The 21,109-nt window shown below is 26.6% G+C and overlaps 1 protein-coding gene across 2 annotated transcripts in view; it reads left to right on the forward strand.

The window, feature by feature from the left end:
* The first annotated feature begins 874 nt into the window (after window positions 1–874).
* Window positions 875–21,109, forward strand: part of LOC107439460 (laminin subunit beta-1) — a 57,067-nt gene continuing 36,832 nt past the window's right edge. The window contains exons 1-13 of one of the 2 annotated variants that reach the window (XM_071184323.1): window positions 875–989; window positions 3,223–3,410; window positions 5,088–5,162; window positions 9,805–10,054; window positions 11,979–12,165; window positions 13,230–13,358; window positions 13,859–14,131; window positions 14,659–14,779; window positions 16,955–17,143; window positions 17,272–17,451; window positions 18,345–18,454; window positions 19,077–19,292; window positions 20,922–21,080. In XM_071184323.1, coding sequence (XP_071040424.1) covers window positions 3,359–3,410; window positions 5,088–5,162; window positions 9,805–10,054; window positions 11,979–12,165; window positions 13,230–13,358; window positions 13,859–14,131; window positions 14,659–14,779; window positions 16,955–17,143; window positions 17,272–17,451; window positions 18,345–18,454; window positions 19,077–19,292; window positions 20,922–21,080 — 1,941 coding nt within the window. In that variant the 5' untranslated portion in view covers window positions 875–989; window positions 3,223–3,358. Of the gene's footprint in view, window positions 990–3,222; window positions 3,411–5,087; window positions 5,163–8,172; window positions 8,296–9,804; window positions 10,055–11,978; window positions 12,166–13,229; window positions 13,359–13,858; window positions 14,132–14,658; window positions 14,780–16,954; window positions 17,144–17,271; window positions 17,452–18,344; window positions 18,455–19,076; window positions 19,293–20,921; window positions 21,081–21,109 lie in introns of those variants that run through there. The other variant, XM_071184324.1, reaches the window with a different exon arrangement.

Raw genomic sequence — 21,109 nt, forward strand, 5'->3', positions numbered from 1 at the left:
ACCTACTGAGCAGCCGACTCATTACAACAAACTTCGTTTCATGTTTATTTGTTGCTAGAAGTCAGGTTCGCAGAAAATACCGCTTACTGGTTAAATTTAGTAGGAATAACACGACCTGTGACGTGGGCTATTAGTGTACCCAATTAAAAGACAAATTTATTTTTATGTGAACCAAATTTTTATATCTATATCCTACGTTCTGTACAATAGCCCATTCATCAAGTAATGTACATTATCGGAGAGGATTTTATTCCCCAAACTACGCTACTGAAAAAGGATATTTAAAATTTTACGCTTTTTAACATTATGGATATTCAAGTTCAAAATCGTGAAGTAACTCCCATATTTTGACGATAAAACTTTCATTTTAAATTCTGGTTTCGAGAAAAACGCGTTGGAAATTAGCTATTAACTCGCCCGCTAACATGCTAAAGTTCAAAAAACTATTTGTCGATGTGGGTGACTTACATACAAGCGAATTATGAATAATATTACTTTTAATATATTATAATTATTATTACTTTAACACTATTATAATTACTTTTAATAAATTAGAATTATTTTCATTGTTATTAAAATATGAAATTTTTTATGAACTACTACAACTTATTTTTAGTTTGCATCTAAGTATTTATCAGTTTTCGAAACTTATCAGCTATTAGAAACTTTTTATTCATCGTAAAAATGAACCACTATTGAATCATACACTAAAACTACAATTTTTTTGACGTCACTTTTTTCCTAAAGTCCATCCTATCTCATATCTCAAATCTTTGCTCAATTTACTCATCTTCCAAGGTTTATAATGAATCTGTTGATACATTTCTGTCATGTATCAAAAGGATAAGAGATTAACATTAAGGCCGCCTTAACTGTTTCTAGATGAAGAAGATAAATATACGTGTTTTACCCATCATACAACTTTTTTGAAAATTTTTACTCATGACTTTTATTTTTTGAGAGGATTTATTCATAAAATAGAATCGATGGTAATTATGCTCACTTTTTGGATCATATTTTTTTAGAACGAAAATTTGTTTTATCTAATATTAATGCTAAGGCACCAAATAATTATATTTGTTATACTTGAAACATAAAAAAAGAATGTTACTTCACATTCTTCTTTTTTATTATAAAAGCTATACCTTTTTTCTTTAGACTATGAAACGGATATTTTCCACAGTGTTAAGGATGATTTTCATGATTGACAATAAAAGTGACATTTTCCAATCTACAGATATAATATTCATTTTGGGCTATAAAACGAATAATTTCTTTTATACGAGAGATAATTTTTTACTGCGGGATATAAAGCTGACATTTACCCCTCTATAATGAATATTTTTCATCCACTTTGATTTTGGGTATTCCCCATTATAAAAAATATTAAAACCATCATTACAGAGTAATGAAACAACCTACGGGGAGAAAAAAAAGATTACTCATTAAATGCTAATTTAAAAGTGCAAAGTATAAAGATGTTCCATAATTATCATTCTCAATATATATTCTTAGAATCCTTTAAAAAAATGATGTAAAAATGCATAAACAACGAATTATTATTTAATCACAGAAATTTTTTTTTATCGAAAACGGACGAATCACTATTGAGGAAAAGGGAGAATCAAACTAGTTAGAAAGTCGAAGAAAGCTTAATTATGTTTTAAATGATCAAATTTTAACTACTTTCTGTTTCTTGGGGCAATCAAACAGGATTTGATGGCTTTGAGCTCGCCTTCCTCAACAGTGATTCGCAATATTTTGATGTCATTTCTTTTTCGCTCAATGCTTATATTTCTTTGACTTCCTACTTCACAAGCTTTCTGAACTTCTATTTGAAAAACTCTTATTATGGAGCACTCTGAGTTTGAGTTATAGTTTCGCGCATTCTCTCACATTAAGAATATTAAAACCAATGGCTATTCAATTGATTCTTAAAATTAATTCAAATCAACGCATTGAAATAAAGAATCTGTTGATAATATTACTTACAATAAATTAGAGATCTCTACAACAGTAAAAGAGTTAACTTGAACTATTTCTTTTTATATTTTTATCTGTTCTTGTTCTTTATTTATTTTTTAAAAATTTTCTTTCTTCTTAGAACCTCAAACATAAAACAATGACTTTCAAAATCCTTCCATAAAATGAAATAAGTATGTTATGCCGAAATTAACATTTAGTGAAAAGAATTTAAACATTTGCAAACTATGACTTATGAAATAATTAAGATTTTAAAACGAATTTAAATTTCCTAAGGCTGATGTTTAAAGCCTTAGTAGTTGGAAGCTCCTTCCAACTACTTTCTAATTCCGCCACACAAATAAACAGAGCTTTTGATGATTTTAATCCTTCCTTTGCCCTTTCTGACCTCAAAATTGTTCGCCTTTGTATTCAAGCATTGATTGGAGTGATAAAAAAGAAGAAAAAAAAGGAAAAATTTATTTGCATATAAATAATTTAGTTAAAATATTATTTCATATAAAAGGTATATTAAACAATAAATCATAAATTTATGTATTTATTTTAACTAAATGCTGCATGTATGCATTAATAAAATATTGATAATAATTATTATTGTACAGAACATTTATTACGCTTTCGAATTTATTAAGTGGTTCATATTTATAGTTCTAATGAAATAAAAATATTTCTTGTTAATTACATGTATAATAATAATAAATAGTAATTTTTAATTTTCATAAAATTAAAACAATACTGTTTTTTAAGTTAAAAGTAAAAATAAAAGGGGAATTAAAATTATCTGAGTCTGAAGCTTTAAGATTAAAACGAAATAAAATATTAGTAAGCATAAATGAAATAAAATATCAATAATAATTAACATAAAATTAACGAATCATTTAAAGAAGATTGTATTTAATTTTAGTCATTTCATTAACATTCGTGAAATTAAATTTTTTTCCCTAAGCTACCATTGTTTTATTTAAGTTTTCACTTTTAATCGCGAATTACATAGAATCGAATTTAAAAATAGAATTTTTTTTTTATCCAAGTAAATTAAAACTCCCGCAGCCTTGCAAACGATTTCTTCAGTTCCTTTAGCCAAATTGATTTTAAAAAATGAAAGTATCAACGATAATTTTCAGTGACATATGCTTTTATTATTATTATTATATTAAATCAAAATCAATGTCATTGTTTTCATTTTAGATTGATTTCAAATTATTCCTTGTTTTAACAATTTTTTCTGTTTCCAAACAGTTTATTCTAACTTGAACCGTCGTTTGGAGAAAGGGGAAAGGGAGAGGTAGTTTCGAAGAGAAAGCAGGGCTGTGTTTCTGAAGTCTGCTGAGGTCTTTAGACCTCTTCTGCCGAAAATTTCAAGAACTTCGGCAAAATGCTCCGATTGAAAGAAATGTTGAGCATCAATATATTTATTTTTTTGATAGGTAAGTTAATTATTATAGATAAATGAGTCTCTTTTCCTTGCAAAATATACTTTTGATCTTGTTTACATTTCTAAACTTGTTTACTCTGCCGATCCTGAACGGCTGTGTTTAAAAATTTAATTATACATATTAATAAATGTAATTAAAAGGAGTTAACTTTCAGAAAAATTATTAATTTTGTGAAAATCCTATAGAAATTAATTTTTATGATTATCATTTAGTATCTTATTGTTTTTCTTAATTTATAATTTCTACTTTTTTTTTTTTTACATTTTCAAGATTTTCTAAAAATGTTTAAAAAAGTATTATAATTTAAATATTTAATAAGGTGTGTTCCATTAAAAATCTTAACGAATGTAGCTATTTTAAATAAATTATAGCTCCCAATACAAAATTTTTCGCCTAACATATAATAAATAATTCAATTATAAATAACCTTTAAATTGTTTTTATTTATGCATTAAGATTGTGCATGAAATAATTACATAAAATATAAATAACTCCATTTATACCTATATATATATATATATATATATTATTTTAATTTTTTTGCTTTAGTTATAATTGCTCATTGTTTTATAGCTCATATGCTTCTATATAACTGTTATTTAACTTAAAAAGCAAATGTAGTAAATTTATATACAGAAATTTATTAATAAATATACTTATAATTGAAGTTTCAATGGAAATATTGCTTCCAATTTGAAGAGACAACTTTCGTATCGTGATCTGCAGAATCTATCCTGATCGAATCTTGGCAACTTCTTGGCAGTGGTCCATGTGAAACTCAAACAAACTTCACAGAAGGGGGACTAATTGAAAGAGCCCTCCCTGGGCAAATGTCTACATGTTATTTTAAAAATATTACAAGACTAAATTCCCTTTGATGTCTTGGTGATTGATTGGTGTAACGATGATGATATAAAAATATTTCCAATTTGAACTAATTTTTATATTTTATTTTTTGCAGATTTGAAATATATTGTTCGTTGATTAAAGTTTTAATATATTTTGACACGTTTTAATTTTTTTGTTCTAATTTTGATGCAGTTTAATATATTTTAATTTTTTGTGTTGTTTTATTTACCCTGTTAAGTTGCTTTTTATATTTTATTTTATTTAAATGTAATTAGCTTTTCTTGGTAATTGGCTTTTCTTTTTTATCTTGAATTCAATTAACAGTGTCCCATGAATATTTTGTTTATTGAACGGTCACTATTAGGTTAAAAGAGAAAGATCTCTATCAAAAAGTACTTTTAAGCTTGAAGTAAATACATTTCCTTATTTAAATCTCAAAATGAATATTTTGCAATTTTTGAAAGAAAGAAAAATTCTTACATGGGAGATTTCCATTTCTATTTTATTTATTTGTCTATTTTAAAGTTAATAATTTACATGCTTCTTCTTTTCATTATTTCTTCGGATAACCTTACATTATCAATTAATTTGGACATTAACCCACTGGGGGTTTACAGAAAGGCCAAAATTGGAAGAATGTTTTTCCCCTATACCCCATATCTCAAAGGTTGATTTTTGTTTATTAAAATTATTTTAATTTTATGTCTTAACAAATTATTTTACATTTTTAGCCTTTTCAATGTAAACATTAAAAGAGATTGCCAAAATGTTAATTGTTAAGTTAATAATTTTAGAATTAATTTTAAAATATTGCTTTAGTTTTAGTGGCCTCTGAAGATGGTCATTTGCGAGGAAGAGGTGATAGGCGATGGACTGACAGAGATAGAGAGAGAGGTATTCAATTAATACAATAATACAGTTATATTTTAATTATTTTAACAGAAAATACTGTTATATTTTAATTCCTGTTTTTAACATTTATGTTATTCACATATGTTGGTTTGCCTTAATAATGACATTGATAAATTTTGTTTTCTTGATGAGAAAATTTCTTGTTGATAGATCGGAGCACTATAGTATATCCATTTTTGTGCTTTATTCAGATTGTTTAGCTTTAATCATGTTATTCACAAAGTATATCCTTTCTTCATTTAAACTTTCATTCATTTCAAAATACTGTGAATCTGGACTAAAATAAAAAATATTCACATTAACATAACCAGTATATTTTAATTTCATTATTCTATCACTTGCAGTATAATTGTTTATAAATTTATGGCAATGTTTTTTTATTTAAAATATGAGTAGTACAATTTTTCACTGTTTTTATTTATAATATATTCAATAAATATAATAATATATTTCTGATTTTTTTAATTCTTTTATGTATTTTAATCACAAATGTTTATTACTTATTATAAAAGAACGTAATGTAATGTGAGAAAAAAATGTTATTAAATCTATTTTAAAACTTTTAAAAAGTATTGAATATACGTTTTTTTTTGTGTAGTCAAAAGTAAATTTTAAATGTAGATAAAATCCTTATGTCATTTCTTTAATTTTGCTTGATCATACACTTTTCACAAGACTAGACATTGTCTTTTTAATAAGAAAATAAATAAATAAATAATCTTCATATTGAATGCTTGCACACACAAAATTAAAGAAATATACAGTCAAACCCCGTTAACGCGAAATCGCTTATCACGAAATTTCGCTTAACGCGAAATAATTGTTAGGTCCCGTCGATCGAGTCTGAAGAATAGTGTTAATTAATTCTTTTAACNAATAATTTTTTTTTTAAGTAGTTAATATTTTTATGTTACTTTAGATAGGCATTTAATCTATAATCAAGTTTTTTAATGGAATCTTATTTGCATTACTTAACATTTACAATTTATTTTAATTACAAGATTATTTGCAATTCATTAGGTTAAAAAATATGAATTTGCATTTATACCTACAATACTCTAAAAATTATTAAAATTTTTTAACTGACTATTTGTCTTTCATCAATAATCAATTGACTTATTAATTGAATCTATTTTATTCTAGAAGGATTGTATGAATGATTCCAACTGTTTATTAAGTAATATTTTTGCCATTAAAATTTAGTTTTTAAAATTAGAAGAAAATTATTACAATTTTTTATAAATTGTATTGTCCTAGTAGTTAATATTTACACACATTATTTTTCATTTCTTATTACTATATTTAAATTTGTATAGAGCTCAAATAAAGTTGGTATAATTTATTATTTTATAAGTACCAATTAATTTATTACCAATTAAAATGGTGTTGTAATCCAAGATCTCAAAATGTATATTAAGTTTTTTAAATTAGTAAAATTAACAGAGTGCAGAATTAAATTTGTGTATTTTTTTCATTCTAAAAATAGAACTTAAGTCTAGATTGCAATTATTTAATATATGGTTTTTATTATTAGTGTAATAAAAAAATGAGATGCTGCATTTCTCACATTCTTTTTGCTCTAAAATTAATTATTGTAACATAACTACTAATTCTATCTTGATTTGTACAATGCATTTTTATTTTTTGTGTGTTGACATGTAAATTTGGAAATGTATTAATGTTATTGCAATTTTAATCAATTTTATTATTTGGTATTAATCTGTCATAAAATAATTTGAAAAAAATTTTACCAAAATTTTTTTCGTTGATTAACGAATCTTTAGCAGAATTTTTCATTTTGTGAAATTGAATAAGTATATTTATAATCTCTGTAAAGCATGATTCTTTTTATTTAATTATCTTCATGAGTTAAGACAAAATTATTTATATTTAGTTGATCCCTATATAGTTTATAGATTCATGCTTAATTCAATGTTAAAGTTAGTATTTTCACCATCTATTTTTTATTTTAGTTTTATTTGTTTATATTTTAACATATTTTGAAAAATTTTACTTGCTGGCTTATAAAAAAAGAGGAGAAACCTCAGAGTAAATAGTTGTCTTACCTCATTAACTTTTTTTTTAAAAAATTAAAAACCAGTTGTCTGGCCTGAAAGCTAAATGTTCATTTATATGTCATTATTAAAAAGAGAAATATCTTCAAATAAAATTATTATAACAATAAAATTATATATTTAAAAAAAATTTGATGCATAGGTACTTCAGTATTTATGTTATTATTCTATAGGTGCAATGAGAATACTATAATTATAATTTTGTTTTATGTTTTCTTTTGGAGTTTGTGCTTACACTTCTTCCAAAATTGACCGGATTTAATAATAATATATCCCTCTCTTGAAGAAGTTTTCCTTTTTATCAAATGGTGTAATATTAAAACTGTTTTTTAAATATCTCTTTTAAATTAATATTATTTCATTTCATTAACTCTTGAAACATATTGTTTTTTTTCTTCTAATTTAACAAAAATTGCTTTTATTGGTTCTTTTGTACACTATAATTTTTTCCAGTAGTAATTATAATTTTGAAGTATTTAATTAAAACAGATCTCTCTTTTGTAAAATAAAATTCAATGAAAATAAATATTCTTTATGCAGTTTTTTGACATATTATAGACAATGAAAGTTTAGGTGTTTCATCATTAGGAGACTTCATATCATGCTTCAAGTTCGTATGGAGATCATCAAGCGTAAAACAGTTTGTTGAAATATCTTCATATTTTTGAATAATTTTATAGCTCTAACTTTGCTGGGGAAATGGACTGAATTTGCTTATATCTTATCTGTTATCGTTAAACGGTAATAATTCTTAAAAATACTACAAATGGAATTAACAAAGCTTCTGAAGGATTAAGCTAAAATTCTAGCGTCTAACTACAACTGATATCACATGACTGCTAACAAGGACTAACCACCTAACGACATTTGAAATGTTTAACTATATCTAAGAGAAAATTTTTTGATGTTAAAAATAGATCTGATGCAAAAAGGAAAGGTTTTGGAACTTGAAAAGAAGTTTTTTCTGTGATGGATAGAGACCTGATGTTGAAACTAAAACCAATGTTATTGTTATAAATTTTCAGCATTCCTTCCTTCCTGTAAGCATTGTTGCATTCATAGTAGCTTTTGATTATTTTAATTATATTTTATTAAATTGACATTGCGTGTTTTCAGATTGACTTGTAATTATTTTAAATTCATAGAGCATTTTAAAAATAAATCAAAAATTAAAATCAAAAATCAAAGTAAAAATTTTTAAAGCCATTATTGTATTATTTGAAAGTAACTTTATAATTTTTAAAATGGTCTTTTTTCATTTTTAAATAAGATTATAAGTACAGATTAGCATACTGAAACCATTGCAGATAATGATGTCATTAGACTTAATAAGGAAGACAGATTTTAAGAATGTACTGATCAAGTGTTAAGAAAAATAATTTTTTCCCTTTTCTTTTGAACAGAAATGTTTCAGAGTTTTGGGTTTAAAAAAATGGATTATTTATAATATTGCATGGTGTTGGCGACTTTGAATTTTTTTAGGTGTCATGCACAACCTTAATTTTTTGACCTCTACTTTTATTTTTTCTGGAAACATTAATTTATAGTCCTTAAAATAAAAATATAGATTTACATTATAGATTACTATTTAAAAAAAATTCTTTCCTCCTAATGTTTTGGAAAAAAAAATCTTTAAAATTTTTTATTTGTTTAAATTTTGGTCGATATTTATTTCTTAATTTGTCATTTATTTATTTCTTAATTTTGAAAAATCAAAATTACATTCGAAGGGTCATTATATCAGAGAAATTAATAGTAATCTGAAGCTCTACTTCCCAAAAATTTTCATTTTGAAATATTGCCATTAAATATTTTCAAGAAAATACAATTAGGATTGTGGTTTAATCTCAGCTTTCACAATACCAATTTGTGAAAATCAGAGTTTTATTAATAATAGTGTTTTTTATGTAAATTTTTTTTTATATGAACTTTACAAAAATTTATATGCATCTTAACATTGTAAAAGTAACTGTAAGGAACAATGTTTTCAAAAATAATAAACATATTTAGATAATTCTTTAAGAAAATTGATTGAAAGCATCCTGGCAGATCTAAGATAAAGTATCCAAAGTACTGTCAATCCTTGTTTGCCAAAACTGATAATCAATACTATTACTATACTACATAAACTATTACTACAAGTATATGCTACATTTGAAGTTATAACAGACTTCATGTACTTCGGAGTGAAACTTAATATTTATACACATAATGTAATTAATAGTATGCCCCTTTCACATGAAAAATACCTGATTGAAAAGCCAGTTCAAAAATAAACTTTTACTTAAATTAATTTAATAAATTATATATTTTTTTTAACAATGGTTTTTTTCAACTGTAAGTTTTTCAAACAAAATTCCTTCAATTTTGAAATAAGATTTTCTTTATTGTATTCATTTAGTTCCTTTTATTATTTAAAGTTTATTCTACTGTTTGTGTTTGATACTACGGAAGTCCAAATATTGCTAAATAATATAGTTATCTTTTTCTTAATAGTTGTGTTGCCAATTGGCATAAATGAAATAGTGATGTTTATTATTGTATTTCAGTCTTTCCATCTCAAAGTTTTTCCCCTGTCCATGCCTGTGAAGAGTCAAGTTGTTACCCTGCAACTGGTAATCTCTTGATCGGACGTGAGAAATATTTAACAGCCTCTTCTACTTGTGGAACTAAAAGAGAAGAAAGATTTTGCATCGTAAGCCATTTAAAAGAACGGAAAAAGTGCTTTAAGTGTCACTCAGTTCCTGAAAATAAAGATATTCCCAAGTTGTACCACGGCATCGAAAATATAGTTTCAACGTAATTTAATATGTTTTGTTACATTTATTTGTTTAATTTTAATAATTATGAATTTTTAGTAAAATCATAATAATCTTTGATAAAATGACACTTGATAATGATTATGGTTCAATCATATTTTAATATTCAAATTCTTCTACTCCTTCTGCTATCCTAGCACTTTAATTAGTCTCAAACAATATTATAACCTATTTTTTCGCCCTTCTAACTGTTTCCTGCAGCTTTGTCCATTCTGAAGTACTTTGATTTCAGTGGTGACTAGTATCAAGAGATGTCCAAGATATTGTCAAAGTTTTTTATGGATTGAATTTTAGTAATGATTTAAAATCTGTCAAACCACCAAAAGTATGAGTTTCGGACACTTCAGCAGAATGTTAATATGTATCTTATGTTCATATCATAAAATATTTTGTGTGAAAAACCTTTCAAATTTCAATGAATAATTTAAATTTTCAATCTTGTGTTACTTCTTGAAGTACACTTGTCAACAGCAATTTCTAAAATGTAGCAGACTTATAAAATTACAGCAGCTGCAAACAAACTAAGAGAATGTGAAATGTGTGAAGTTAAAAAACGTATCTGTCAATGGAAGACTTCATTAGCTAAAAAAAAAAGAAAAATCATGACAAGCTTCACACGTTCAGCATAGGTGCCTATAATCAAGACCCATCAACACATGAATGATGAGAAAAAGTTTTTCTCTCATTCTATCTGTTTTGTTTTTGTCATTCAAGTATTGGCAGGTCTTGATAATGAGTGACTGCTTTGAGCCCTCGAATCATGTTGACCTCTTCTACCTTAATTTTTGAAGCAAGTTAAGCTTCCTATTCACAAGTGTGAGAGCTTTATGTTACTTCACCTTGAAATACTCACGTTAGCAGCAGTCCTTTAGATGAAGCAAACTTATAAAATTCTAGAGAGTATCAACAGAATAGCTCTTTTAACAGACCCAAAATAATTAGTTTGAGTAAAAGTTGAAAGAAAGAGCAGAATGGAATAATGTTCTATGGAAGGCTCTGGCTCACAAAGGGTTGTCATGCCAATAGAAGAAGAAAAGTTGAAAATGAAAATTCTTAAGTGAACAATTAATGAAACTACAAAACTGATTAAGTTATAAGTGCGAGAATTTATTCCATGTATTCAAGAAGCAAAGTCAATTTCAAGTGAAATAAAACAGAAATCATTAGAAAAAGAGCAAAAATTACTTTTAAAACCATAATCAAAAATTTATATCATATAAATTAAGTAACCATACAACAGAACTTAAAAGTGCTATTAAGCAATAATTAAAATATAATTAAAAATAAGATGCCACTAATAAATTGGTAACACCATTGAGTAGCACAGATTTCTGTATGGAAAATCAACCAAGTTGCTCCCAAAATTTAGAGTTTAATGTTTAAATCGAAAACTATAAAAAATTCACTTCTTTTTTTTTAATGATATTAGATAAAGTTGTTATTTTGCTTTATATTTTCTGTTCAGTTCTCACAGTTATATTTCAAACTACATAACTCATTCAAATAGCAGCTCGGTTCTACATTTTTGTCAAGTAACTACATGGGCAAAATATCTTACCATTTTAAAAATAATATCATTAAAAACAACAAGAAATGCAGAAAGTGTTTAATTTTCTATTGAAATAAATAAAAAGAAATTATGTAATCATTAATTCTTAGAGTGCTTTTATTTATTCTACTTTTCATTTGTGCAAGAAATAAACAAGTTCTTTTCTGATAAACAATTTTTTGTGTCATGTAATGCGCAAACTAGTTTCTAGTTATTATTATAGTTCTAGGCATATACAGCATATGTTTCTTATTTCATTATGTACTATGTATTATTGTTATCAAAATAAGTGATTACTAAGTATTTTACTTTTTATATTATTTATTTTAGTTAATATTCTATATTCTTTTTGCAGAATTGGTAAAAAATTTAGAGGACCTCGAAAATGGTGGCAATCGGAAAATGGAGTGGAAAATGTATATATACAGCTTGACTTAAACAACAAGGAGTTCCATTTTACTCATTTAATAACAACCTTCAAAACATTTCGACCTGCAGCCATGTTGATTGAAAGATCTCATGATTTTGGAGCTACCTGGAAGGTAATTTCAACTCTTTAAACCTCAGCTTATATATTGACTTAACAAAAGTAGACGTAGCCATGTAAGTGCATCGAACTTTGAAGTAGACATGGGACAGTTTAAAATAAAAACAAGTGTGTTTTAGAGTTAATGAAAGTTACATAAATTTCTGCTTTGTCTTTTTTGGCCCTTGAGCCTTCTTCGGTCATGATTTGGCATAATTGTGAATTCATGACAGTGGATGACAAGAAGGATTGAAATTGATTTCTACAATTAATTTGATGCTCTATAGTTTCTCTAATTAGAAAAAAACATGTAAAATACAATGTCTTTTTTTTCTTCCTGCGTCAAGAAGTTGGCAATATCAACCATTTTTCTTCTAGCAGCTAGTGCAACGTATTCCTCATGTTGTTACACTCAGTAGTCTTTTGTTAGAACATTGCAAAATAACTCAATAAAAATAGGAAATATAGATATAAAGTGTTTTTTTCTTGATTTTTTTTTTTTTTTTTTGCCAAAATGTTCAATCATCATTTTTAGAAAAGTAATTTTACATTAAGTAATTTTCTGTATTTTTACATTTTTGAAAAAAATTCTTGTTTTTGTAGCTATTACGTTAAAAGATTTTCTCAGCTACTTTTAAATCCATTTTCATCAGTTAAAGTAAATTTTTAAGTAAAAGTATATTTTAAAAATTATAAAAATACAAAAATGTTCACTATTAAATTACCTATGCAAAATTATTAATATCATAATTTTATAGCCTTAAATTTTTGAGAAAAAAATTCTGAAGGAATTCTAAAATTTAGCAAGTGCTGTTTTTCCTTGTATAATCCTTTTCTGAATAATTGTTGAAGGGACAGAGTTTATTTTTGAAAATTATTAAAATAACTACTGCTGCCTCAAATCCCATGGAGTTTGCTCTTGTAATCATATTGCTAAATAAATATGTCGCATGTAATATTTAACCAAAAATATCAAAATCAATATAAATGTTTAATTTTTATTCATTTTTTTGTATCATAATTTCTATTCTCTTAAATTTTTTTACGTTAGTACTTATTATTCATGCATGTTTCATTAAGGTCTACCAATATTTTGCCTATGACTGCAGTGAATCTTTTCCTGGTGTTCCTCGAGGACCTCGGCAGAAGATCACTGATGTTGTTTGTGAATCTCATTATTCAGGAGTAGAACCATCTACAGAGGGGGAGGTAAGTGAAATACTTAAAAAGTGTAATTTCTAAAGGGTTTAATGTTTTTCATGAAAAAATTTTTTTTTTGATAAAGATAATTTTCAACTAGCTACTTTTACAGGGCTATTAATTATTATTTTGATATTTCAAATGAATTATTGTACCTTTAAATTGTTAAGAATAAAATTTTTAAGCCACTTGACTTATTGCTTACCTATTTAAGTTTGCTTCTAACTAAATTTATAATTGTATATTAGGTAATAAGCTATTTTTACTGGACTCTCAAAGGCTATTTTAAAAGATCATGTTAATAGTTTACATCTCAAATGTAAAAATTTTAAATTAGGTAACTGAAGTTGAAATTTTGCATTTGAACTATAAATTTAATTGATATTTTTAAAAAAATTGAGAGTTTTTAGTTTTTAACTCTGGTAACAGTGTTGTTTGATTTGTAGTTAAAAATTTGAATTTCTGGTTAACTTTTATTATTAAAACATTTTTTATGTTTAATTATTTAGGTTATCTTTAGAGTCTTACCTCCGAACATTCCAATTGATGACCCATACAGTGCTGATGTTCAAAATTTGTTGAAAGTTACTAATTTAAGAGTCAATTTCACGAAACTTCATACACTCGGGGATAATCTGTTAGATTCTCGAGGTGAGATCAAAGAAAAATACTACTATGCTGTTTATGATATGGTTGTAAGAGGAAGTTGCTCGTGCTATGGCCATGCCAGTGAATGTGTACCAGCACCCGGAGATCCCATAGGTTCAGGAAATCATGATATGGTATGGTTATATACTTAGATATCAAATGAAAAATTGATTTAATTTTATTGTAAAGGAATACAAAATATTTAATTCTATAATAACAGAACTTTCTTTGAAAGAAACACTCAAAAGCACCAGAAATTTTCGAAAGAAAGAATAGTTGAAGCAATAAAGAAAAAATTCCATTGTTTTTTGAATTCCATTGTTTTTTATTTCCATTGTTTTTTATTTAATTTCAACTAATTCCTGTGAATAATTTATAATTTATCGACTCATTTTTGTAACTTTTTCTAGCAATTAAAGACTAGAATTTTCCTACATTATAAAAAACATGATGTATATGTGTAAATATGGTAAATTTTTCATCTTTCACTGTTTCTTTTCTACAATTATAAATGTTTTATTATAAATGATTTTGTTGGAAAAGGACTATTTCTAATAAACAGTTTTTATGCATTAGCAAAACATTAGCTCTAAGTGTTGTGTTTCATCTTTAAAAGCAAGATGTATATTATATTGTTTTTTTTTAAATTTTTTTTATGTAGGTTCATGGTCAGTGTAAGTGCACCCACAATACTAAGGGTCCCAACTGTGAGGAGTGCGAAGATTTTTACAATGATTTAAAATGGCGTCCAGCCATAGGAAGACAAACGAATTCTTGTAAAAGTATGTATTCAAGATGATTTTTTTTTTCATTTTTCACAACAACTTGCAGTATTCCCATTAATCATGTTTCCAAGCATTATACCTTTTAATATATATTTTCAGATTATACGAAAGGGGTAAGGTGAATATTTTTGAATAATTGGTGTTGCTATGTGTTTTGTATGTATAAATATATACCCACTGATACAAACAGTTGTAACTGAAAAATGCATTTGATTTCTTTTTACAAATTGAAATGCATGCATACTTTTAAAGAAATTACTAAGAACTATTATGTTTCATAAGTAAGCTTTATCTCAGTTACTTTCTGTATTAAAATGGTTGCTCAAGAAATAAAAATTTAATTTTGTGTTCAATAATGTGCTTTACAAGCTCAAAATTAATCTTTACATAAAATTATAATTCAGTTGGTTAAATGATCATATGAAGAAAAAGAATAATTTTTAATGAAAAAAGTAAATATGCTTAAGAAATATTTTATAAATTACAAAGATCTTTGTAATTTATTCTATAGATTATTACAATGTTTGTGATTAACAGCTATAGGGAGTTCTAATATATCTGAATTTCATAAGATTCTAATATATCTGACAGTATTATATAGATTACAACAATTTTTGTAATTTATAATATAGATTACAACAGTCTTCGAGATTTATAATATAGATTACAATGTTTGTACGTAGCAACTGTAGTGTGTTTTAATATATCTGTATTTTATCAGAAGAAATTCTTTTCAACTCCAAAAACTCTTGTAGCTTAATTATGTGAAAAAATATGATAATGATACAGTAAGAAAGCCTAGATAACTCTGGCATGTCGATGAAATCAATTTCAAAATGGGAAAGGCAATCAAGGATAAAAACGTAAAATTGATAATTGTGTAGCGCTTGAATTTGAATTTTTTTCACTGGATTTTACAAGGGTTATTTAGTCAAGGGGTCATGAAAAGTTTTAAAACAAACTTTCATGAGCCATCAATTTTGTTACTTTGTGATAGAAGAGAGAATATGTATGTATATATGCTGATAACAATGAGAGTAAAAAATTTCATGCTGAACCTCCCCAATGTACTCTGTGACTTTTGAGTGTGTAAAAACATCTTTCGAAGGCAGGGGTGCAAATTATCATATTTTTTCAGGCCATAAGTCTAAAAATAATCTGAAAAACAATATCACAACAAAGACATAATAAGATAGTTAAAAAGCAAATTTATAATCTTCTTTTGCACTGAACAGAAATATAAATAAAGTAAGTACTACACATTAAATTTGGTTAGAATTTATGAACTGTTGTTGTTTTTTCCTAAAACCCGTTTTGAAAGAGTACTTGGTTATACAGTTTGAATGTTGTGCTCCCTTTGTGCTCGTCATAAATGATTTTGGCGCGCTTTAATTTGACAGCAAAAAATATGGTTATTAAAAAAGAATGAGAAAAAGATAGAATGAGTATTAGGTTAAGTGATTTTAAGTCAAGAAAATGCATATTTGAGTTAGCTGATTAGACATCACTAGGAAACTCAAAAGAAAATAACATTTCTGAATGGCAAACAACAATGCCAACATATAAAGATTTTTCTTTTCATCACAAGCAATAACCTTTTAATATAAAATACAATTACCCATTTTTTAATTATTCCTTTTTGTTATGCTCGGAATTAAATTGAGAAAATGGAATTGTATTTAAATTTTATTCATTAGATCTTTATTTTTAACTGCTCTATTTTTTAATTAAGTTGAAATGAAATATTAATTATAATTTGTTTCCAGACTATTTTTTAATCAATTCTTCACTTTAAGTATTACAATGGCATAATTTGTTTTTTAATATCTTAAATAATCGTTCAGGTGAAGTATGATACTGCACTGATCATAGTATCTAAATGTTGTTTCAATAATCATTCATTTTAAATATACTTCACCGATCATAGTTTGTTTCCCAATTGTAGTTTTACTAATCATTCATTTAAAATATGCTACTGCACTAAGCAAAGTTTGTTCCCTAATTTGTTTAAATTAACTTGAAATATGATCCTACACTAATCATAGTTTGTTTCCTAAATGTTGTTTCAATTATCATCTGCTTGAAATATTGATACAGCATTAACCATAGTATGTTTCTTTAATGTTGTTTTGATGATTATGTAGCACTCATCATAATTTGTTTCCTGTTTAGGATGCAACTGTAATGGCCATGCATCTAAATGCCACTTTGATAATGCAGTATATGAAGCAACAGGAAGAGTCAGTGGTGGTGTATGCGATGACTGTGAACACAATACACAGGGAAGAAATTGCGAGTTGTGCAAGCCGTTTTTCTATCAAGATCCAGGAAGGGACATCAGAGACCCAAATATATGTCAAGGTGAGTTTTGTCATATCTACTGACATGCACATAGTTTAAGGTGAATTTTATTATGACTGCAATCTACTAACATGCACATAGTAATTATGTTTGTTTTATTTTTATTAATATATTGATTTTATTTTTAGCTTGTGATTGTGATCCTACTGGTTCGCTAGATGAAGGCATTTGTGACTCCCGTACCGATTTACTTTCTGGTCTGGTTGCTGGACGTTGTCACTGTAAACGGAATGTCGACGGGCGTCGTTGTGATCGGTGTAAAAACGGCTTTTGGAATTTCCAGGCAGAAAACCCTGAGGGATGCGAAGGTAAATGACTCGTGTGTAATATTTTTGTGAGTAAAGGATAATTGATATTTTTGACAAATTATATATATATATATTTTTTAGAGACTTCAGAAATATTTCCATCTTCAAGGTATTTTTGTGTGTGTTTTGTTTATTTTTTAAAATGTTTTATGTTTTTTTTAAAATTATAATACATATTTCATAGTGCTTAAAATAGTTTGTCTTATCTTTTAAAAAATTAGTACAAGAGTTTAAAAATTTCTTTTAACGTTACATCTGTGCACTTTTGGTTTCAATTAAAGCTGGGTACATCCTTTACTTGATTAACTGGTGATTTATCAAAATGGAACTTGTTTTATTATAAGCAAATTTGAAAGAAATATTTTTTAAAGATTTTAAGTCATTTTATAAATGTTATTTAAACATTACAATTACATTTAATATTTTTAAGTGCATCTTATCATTTTGAAATTTTATATCAGTAAAATATTAAATATTCTTAAAAACTTACTAGTCATCGAATGAAAAAAAAAATTATCTTTTTGAAAAAAAGAATTATGATTTTTATAGCTATTTTATTGAAAGTTTAGTATCAATGTTCAATAACTTTTTGAAAAATTTAAAATCAATTTTTGATTTCTTTAAACTGTTTCACAAAAAGTAAAAAATAATGAAAAAAAAGGAAGACCCTTTATCAACTTGTGAAACTCTTATTCCTCTTAAAATGTACTTTTATAATGTTGATTACTGTAATTATTGTAAATTTATTCCTACTTTTTAAAATTTTTAATTCGGCTACGTTATTAATTGTGTATAAAGCAGTATTTGTACGAATTTGTGTGTTGCATTTAATGTAAATTTTTGTGATTATTATGCTGTTTTTAATAACTTTGGTAATATTAATTACTTTTCAGCATGTACATGCAATGTACTTGGCACCATTGGAAACTATGGATGTAACGTATATACAGGAGAATGTGTGTGCAAAAGGAATGTCGTTGGGCGCGACTGTAATCAGTGTCTTGTGAGTAGTCTATTTCATGTTATATTGTGGTAATGCATTATAGTATTGGTATTATAATAATTTTAATATTAACAACAACTGTAATAATTTTTGGAATAATTATTATTATAATAATAATTGTAGTATTTTTTAATAATAATTATTAATATTTATTATTTAATATTAATCATAATAATTAATTATCATTATTATGTTTATTTTTTAACATGCCCTATTTTTTTTTATTGGACTAAGCATTATTATAATCCTGTGTATATACATCTTTTTGAAATTTAAAACAGATTTTCCTCTCTTTTGAACTAAGTTCTTTAAAACTTGTGATAAATCTTTTGTTGTTGGGTTATTATTAATAATATTAGAATTTTTCACATTGGTTATTTAAAAGAAACAAAAAAGAAAAAAAAAACAATGAAGTGACTAAACCAATCTTGTAAGTTAGGAGAAATCACAGCTTTTAGATTATATACTGAATGTAATATAACGTATTGAATAAAGAATAGTAATGTATAGTAATAGAATGTATTTAATGTCACATTGAACATAATTTTTTGAATGTACAAAATCTACTTTTGATGTGGTTTGTCATATTAAATGTATTTTCACAAATTCAATCTGTTTTTAGCCAGAGTATTGGGGCTTAAGCAATGACGATGAAGGGTGCAAACCATGTGACTGCGATGCTGGTGGTTCTTACGATAATAACTGTGACGTCATAACTGGGCAGTGCAGATGCCGAGCGCACGTTGGTGGAAGACGTTGTGATCAACCTGAGGCTGGTTTTTTTTCTGGGAATTTAGACTACATGGTTTTTGAAGCTGAACTTGCTAAAGGAACACCTGTAAGTTTCAATTTATATTTTAAATCTATATTTCAGGGAAACAGTAAAAAGGCACAAATGTCCATGAATATATCACATCTTACACGTCTTATATCTACAAGGTTTAATGAACAATCACTTAGGTTGAAAATGCTGATTATTAATATTGTTTAGTGGTTTTTTTTTTATTCTGTTGCTTAGACAGAAACATCTTCTTGGTAATAAATTTGTTACAAATATCAATTTTCTTGTGTCAGTTTAAAAAAAGTAACCAACTATTACACACTTTCCCTAGGCATTGTATATAATACCTTGGCATTCTATAGAGTGACAAATGCTATTTAGGTAAAGTATAGTAAAAACATTGATGTACATTTCTCAAAAATAAAAATGTTATTTTAAAAAAATAATGAGTGCCATTAAACCAAATTTAATAAAAATGCGTAAGGAAAAAGAACGTTGTACAAAGCATATGCTTTTCTTATTAAGGCAAATAAAAATTTTACATAAAAAAAAAGAAACTAATCTATTTGTTGCAACATGGCAGGCTTGAATGACATTTTGACGAATCGGAGATGTGTTTTATACTTTGCCAGTTTCTCATTTGGTATTCTGTAGAATGCCTTGGAAATGTGAGAAATATAAATCGTTTCATACATTGCTGGCTAGTTTTAGGCATTATATTCAATGCCTAGGCATTCTATAGACTTTGCCGGTAACATGTATATCAACAGATGAATGCAAGTTGATATGAGTGCACAGATGAATGCCAGTCCAGCTGGAACTAAATTCAAAGAAGAAATCGATTCTTCTTTGAGTTAGAGTACCATTTCAGCTGATACTAGTGAAGTTGATATTTTAATTCTTTCCTATAAATGAATGTATTGGGGTACAAAATTTAAAACGGTGGTGTCATTCAGCTCAGTGGTCTCCGAGCCTCAAATCCGTACCACCTGTGGATCAAACGGTACCGGGTTGCTCAAAGGAACACTATATTATTTCCATTTTACTTACTGTGTTGTATTTTAGAGTTTGTGTGACTTTTTACGGATGAGAGGTTAACTGGGAGCTGAGATAAAACTTATATGAGATAAATTTAAAATTAAAGTCCGTCACCTAAAGTTTCATCTGTACTACGGATGTAACTGTTTTAAACGCAATTAAATTTAATAAATCAACGCTATCTAAATTATAAACAATCAATGTCTGCCCCGCCCCGTCTTTAGATACCTGTGGTAAATTTATCAAACGTTGACCGATCTGTGGTGACAAAAGTGTTGGGAAGCGCTGATCTAGTTGATGCATTTATATGTGTAATAAGTCATTTTTTTTCATTTGTTTGACAGTTTTACTTTCTTACATGTTAGATATGAATTGATACAAAATAAGTGCATTAATTTAAGAATTTATTCATTTTGAATGCTAGGTACTTTAAAATACTGGGTATAAAGTGTCAGATATATTGGTACAGACATATCTCCATTCCATAATAAAGCAGGGGAGCCATCCCCCCTCTGCAGAGGATCAAAATTGCGATGGCATGTTTTCAGATCATCCTCAGGGATGTTTCGCAGACAATCGCCAATTGTTGTGCAGCTCTAGTGTGACTTAGATAAAGTACCTATCATTCCATAACATTTATTGTTTTAGGATACACAAGTTTTAGTGAGGGAACCTTATGGAGACAGAGATTCAACATGGACAGGATTAGGATTCATGAGGGTGTTTGAAGGATCACACCTGGAGTTTGACATCACTGATATTCCTCAGTCGCTGGAATATGACATTGTAGTTCGATATGAACCTCAGGTACATTATTTTATACTTTTAACTTTGCA

The sequence above is a fragment of the Parasteatoda tepidariorum genome, chromosome 8 (genome assembly GCF_043381705.1).
Source record: "Parasteatoda tepidariorum isolate YZ-2023 chromosome 8, CAS_Ptep_4.0, whole genome shotgun sequence".
In the NCBI taxonomy this organism is placed as follows: Eukaryota; Metazoa; Arthropoda; class Arachnida; order Araneae; family Theridiidae; genus Parasteatoda; species Parasteatoda tepidariorum.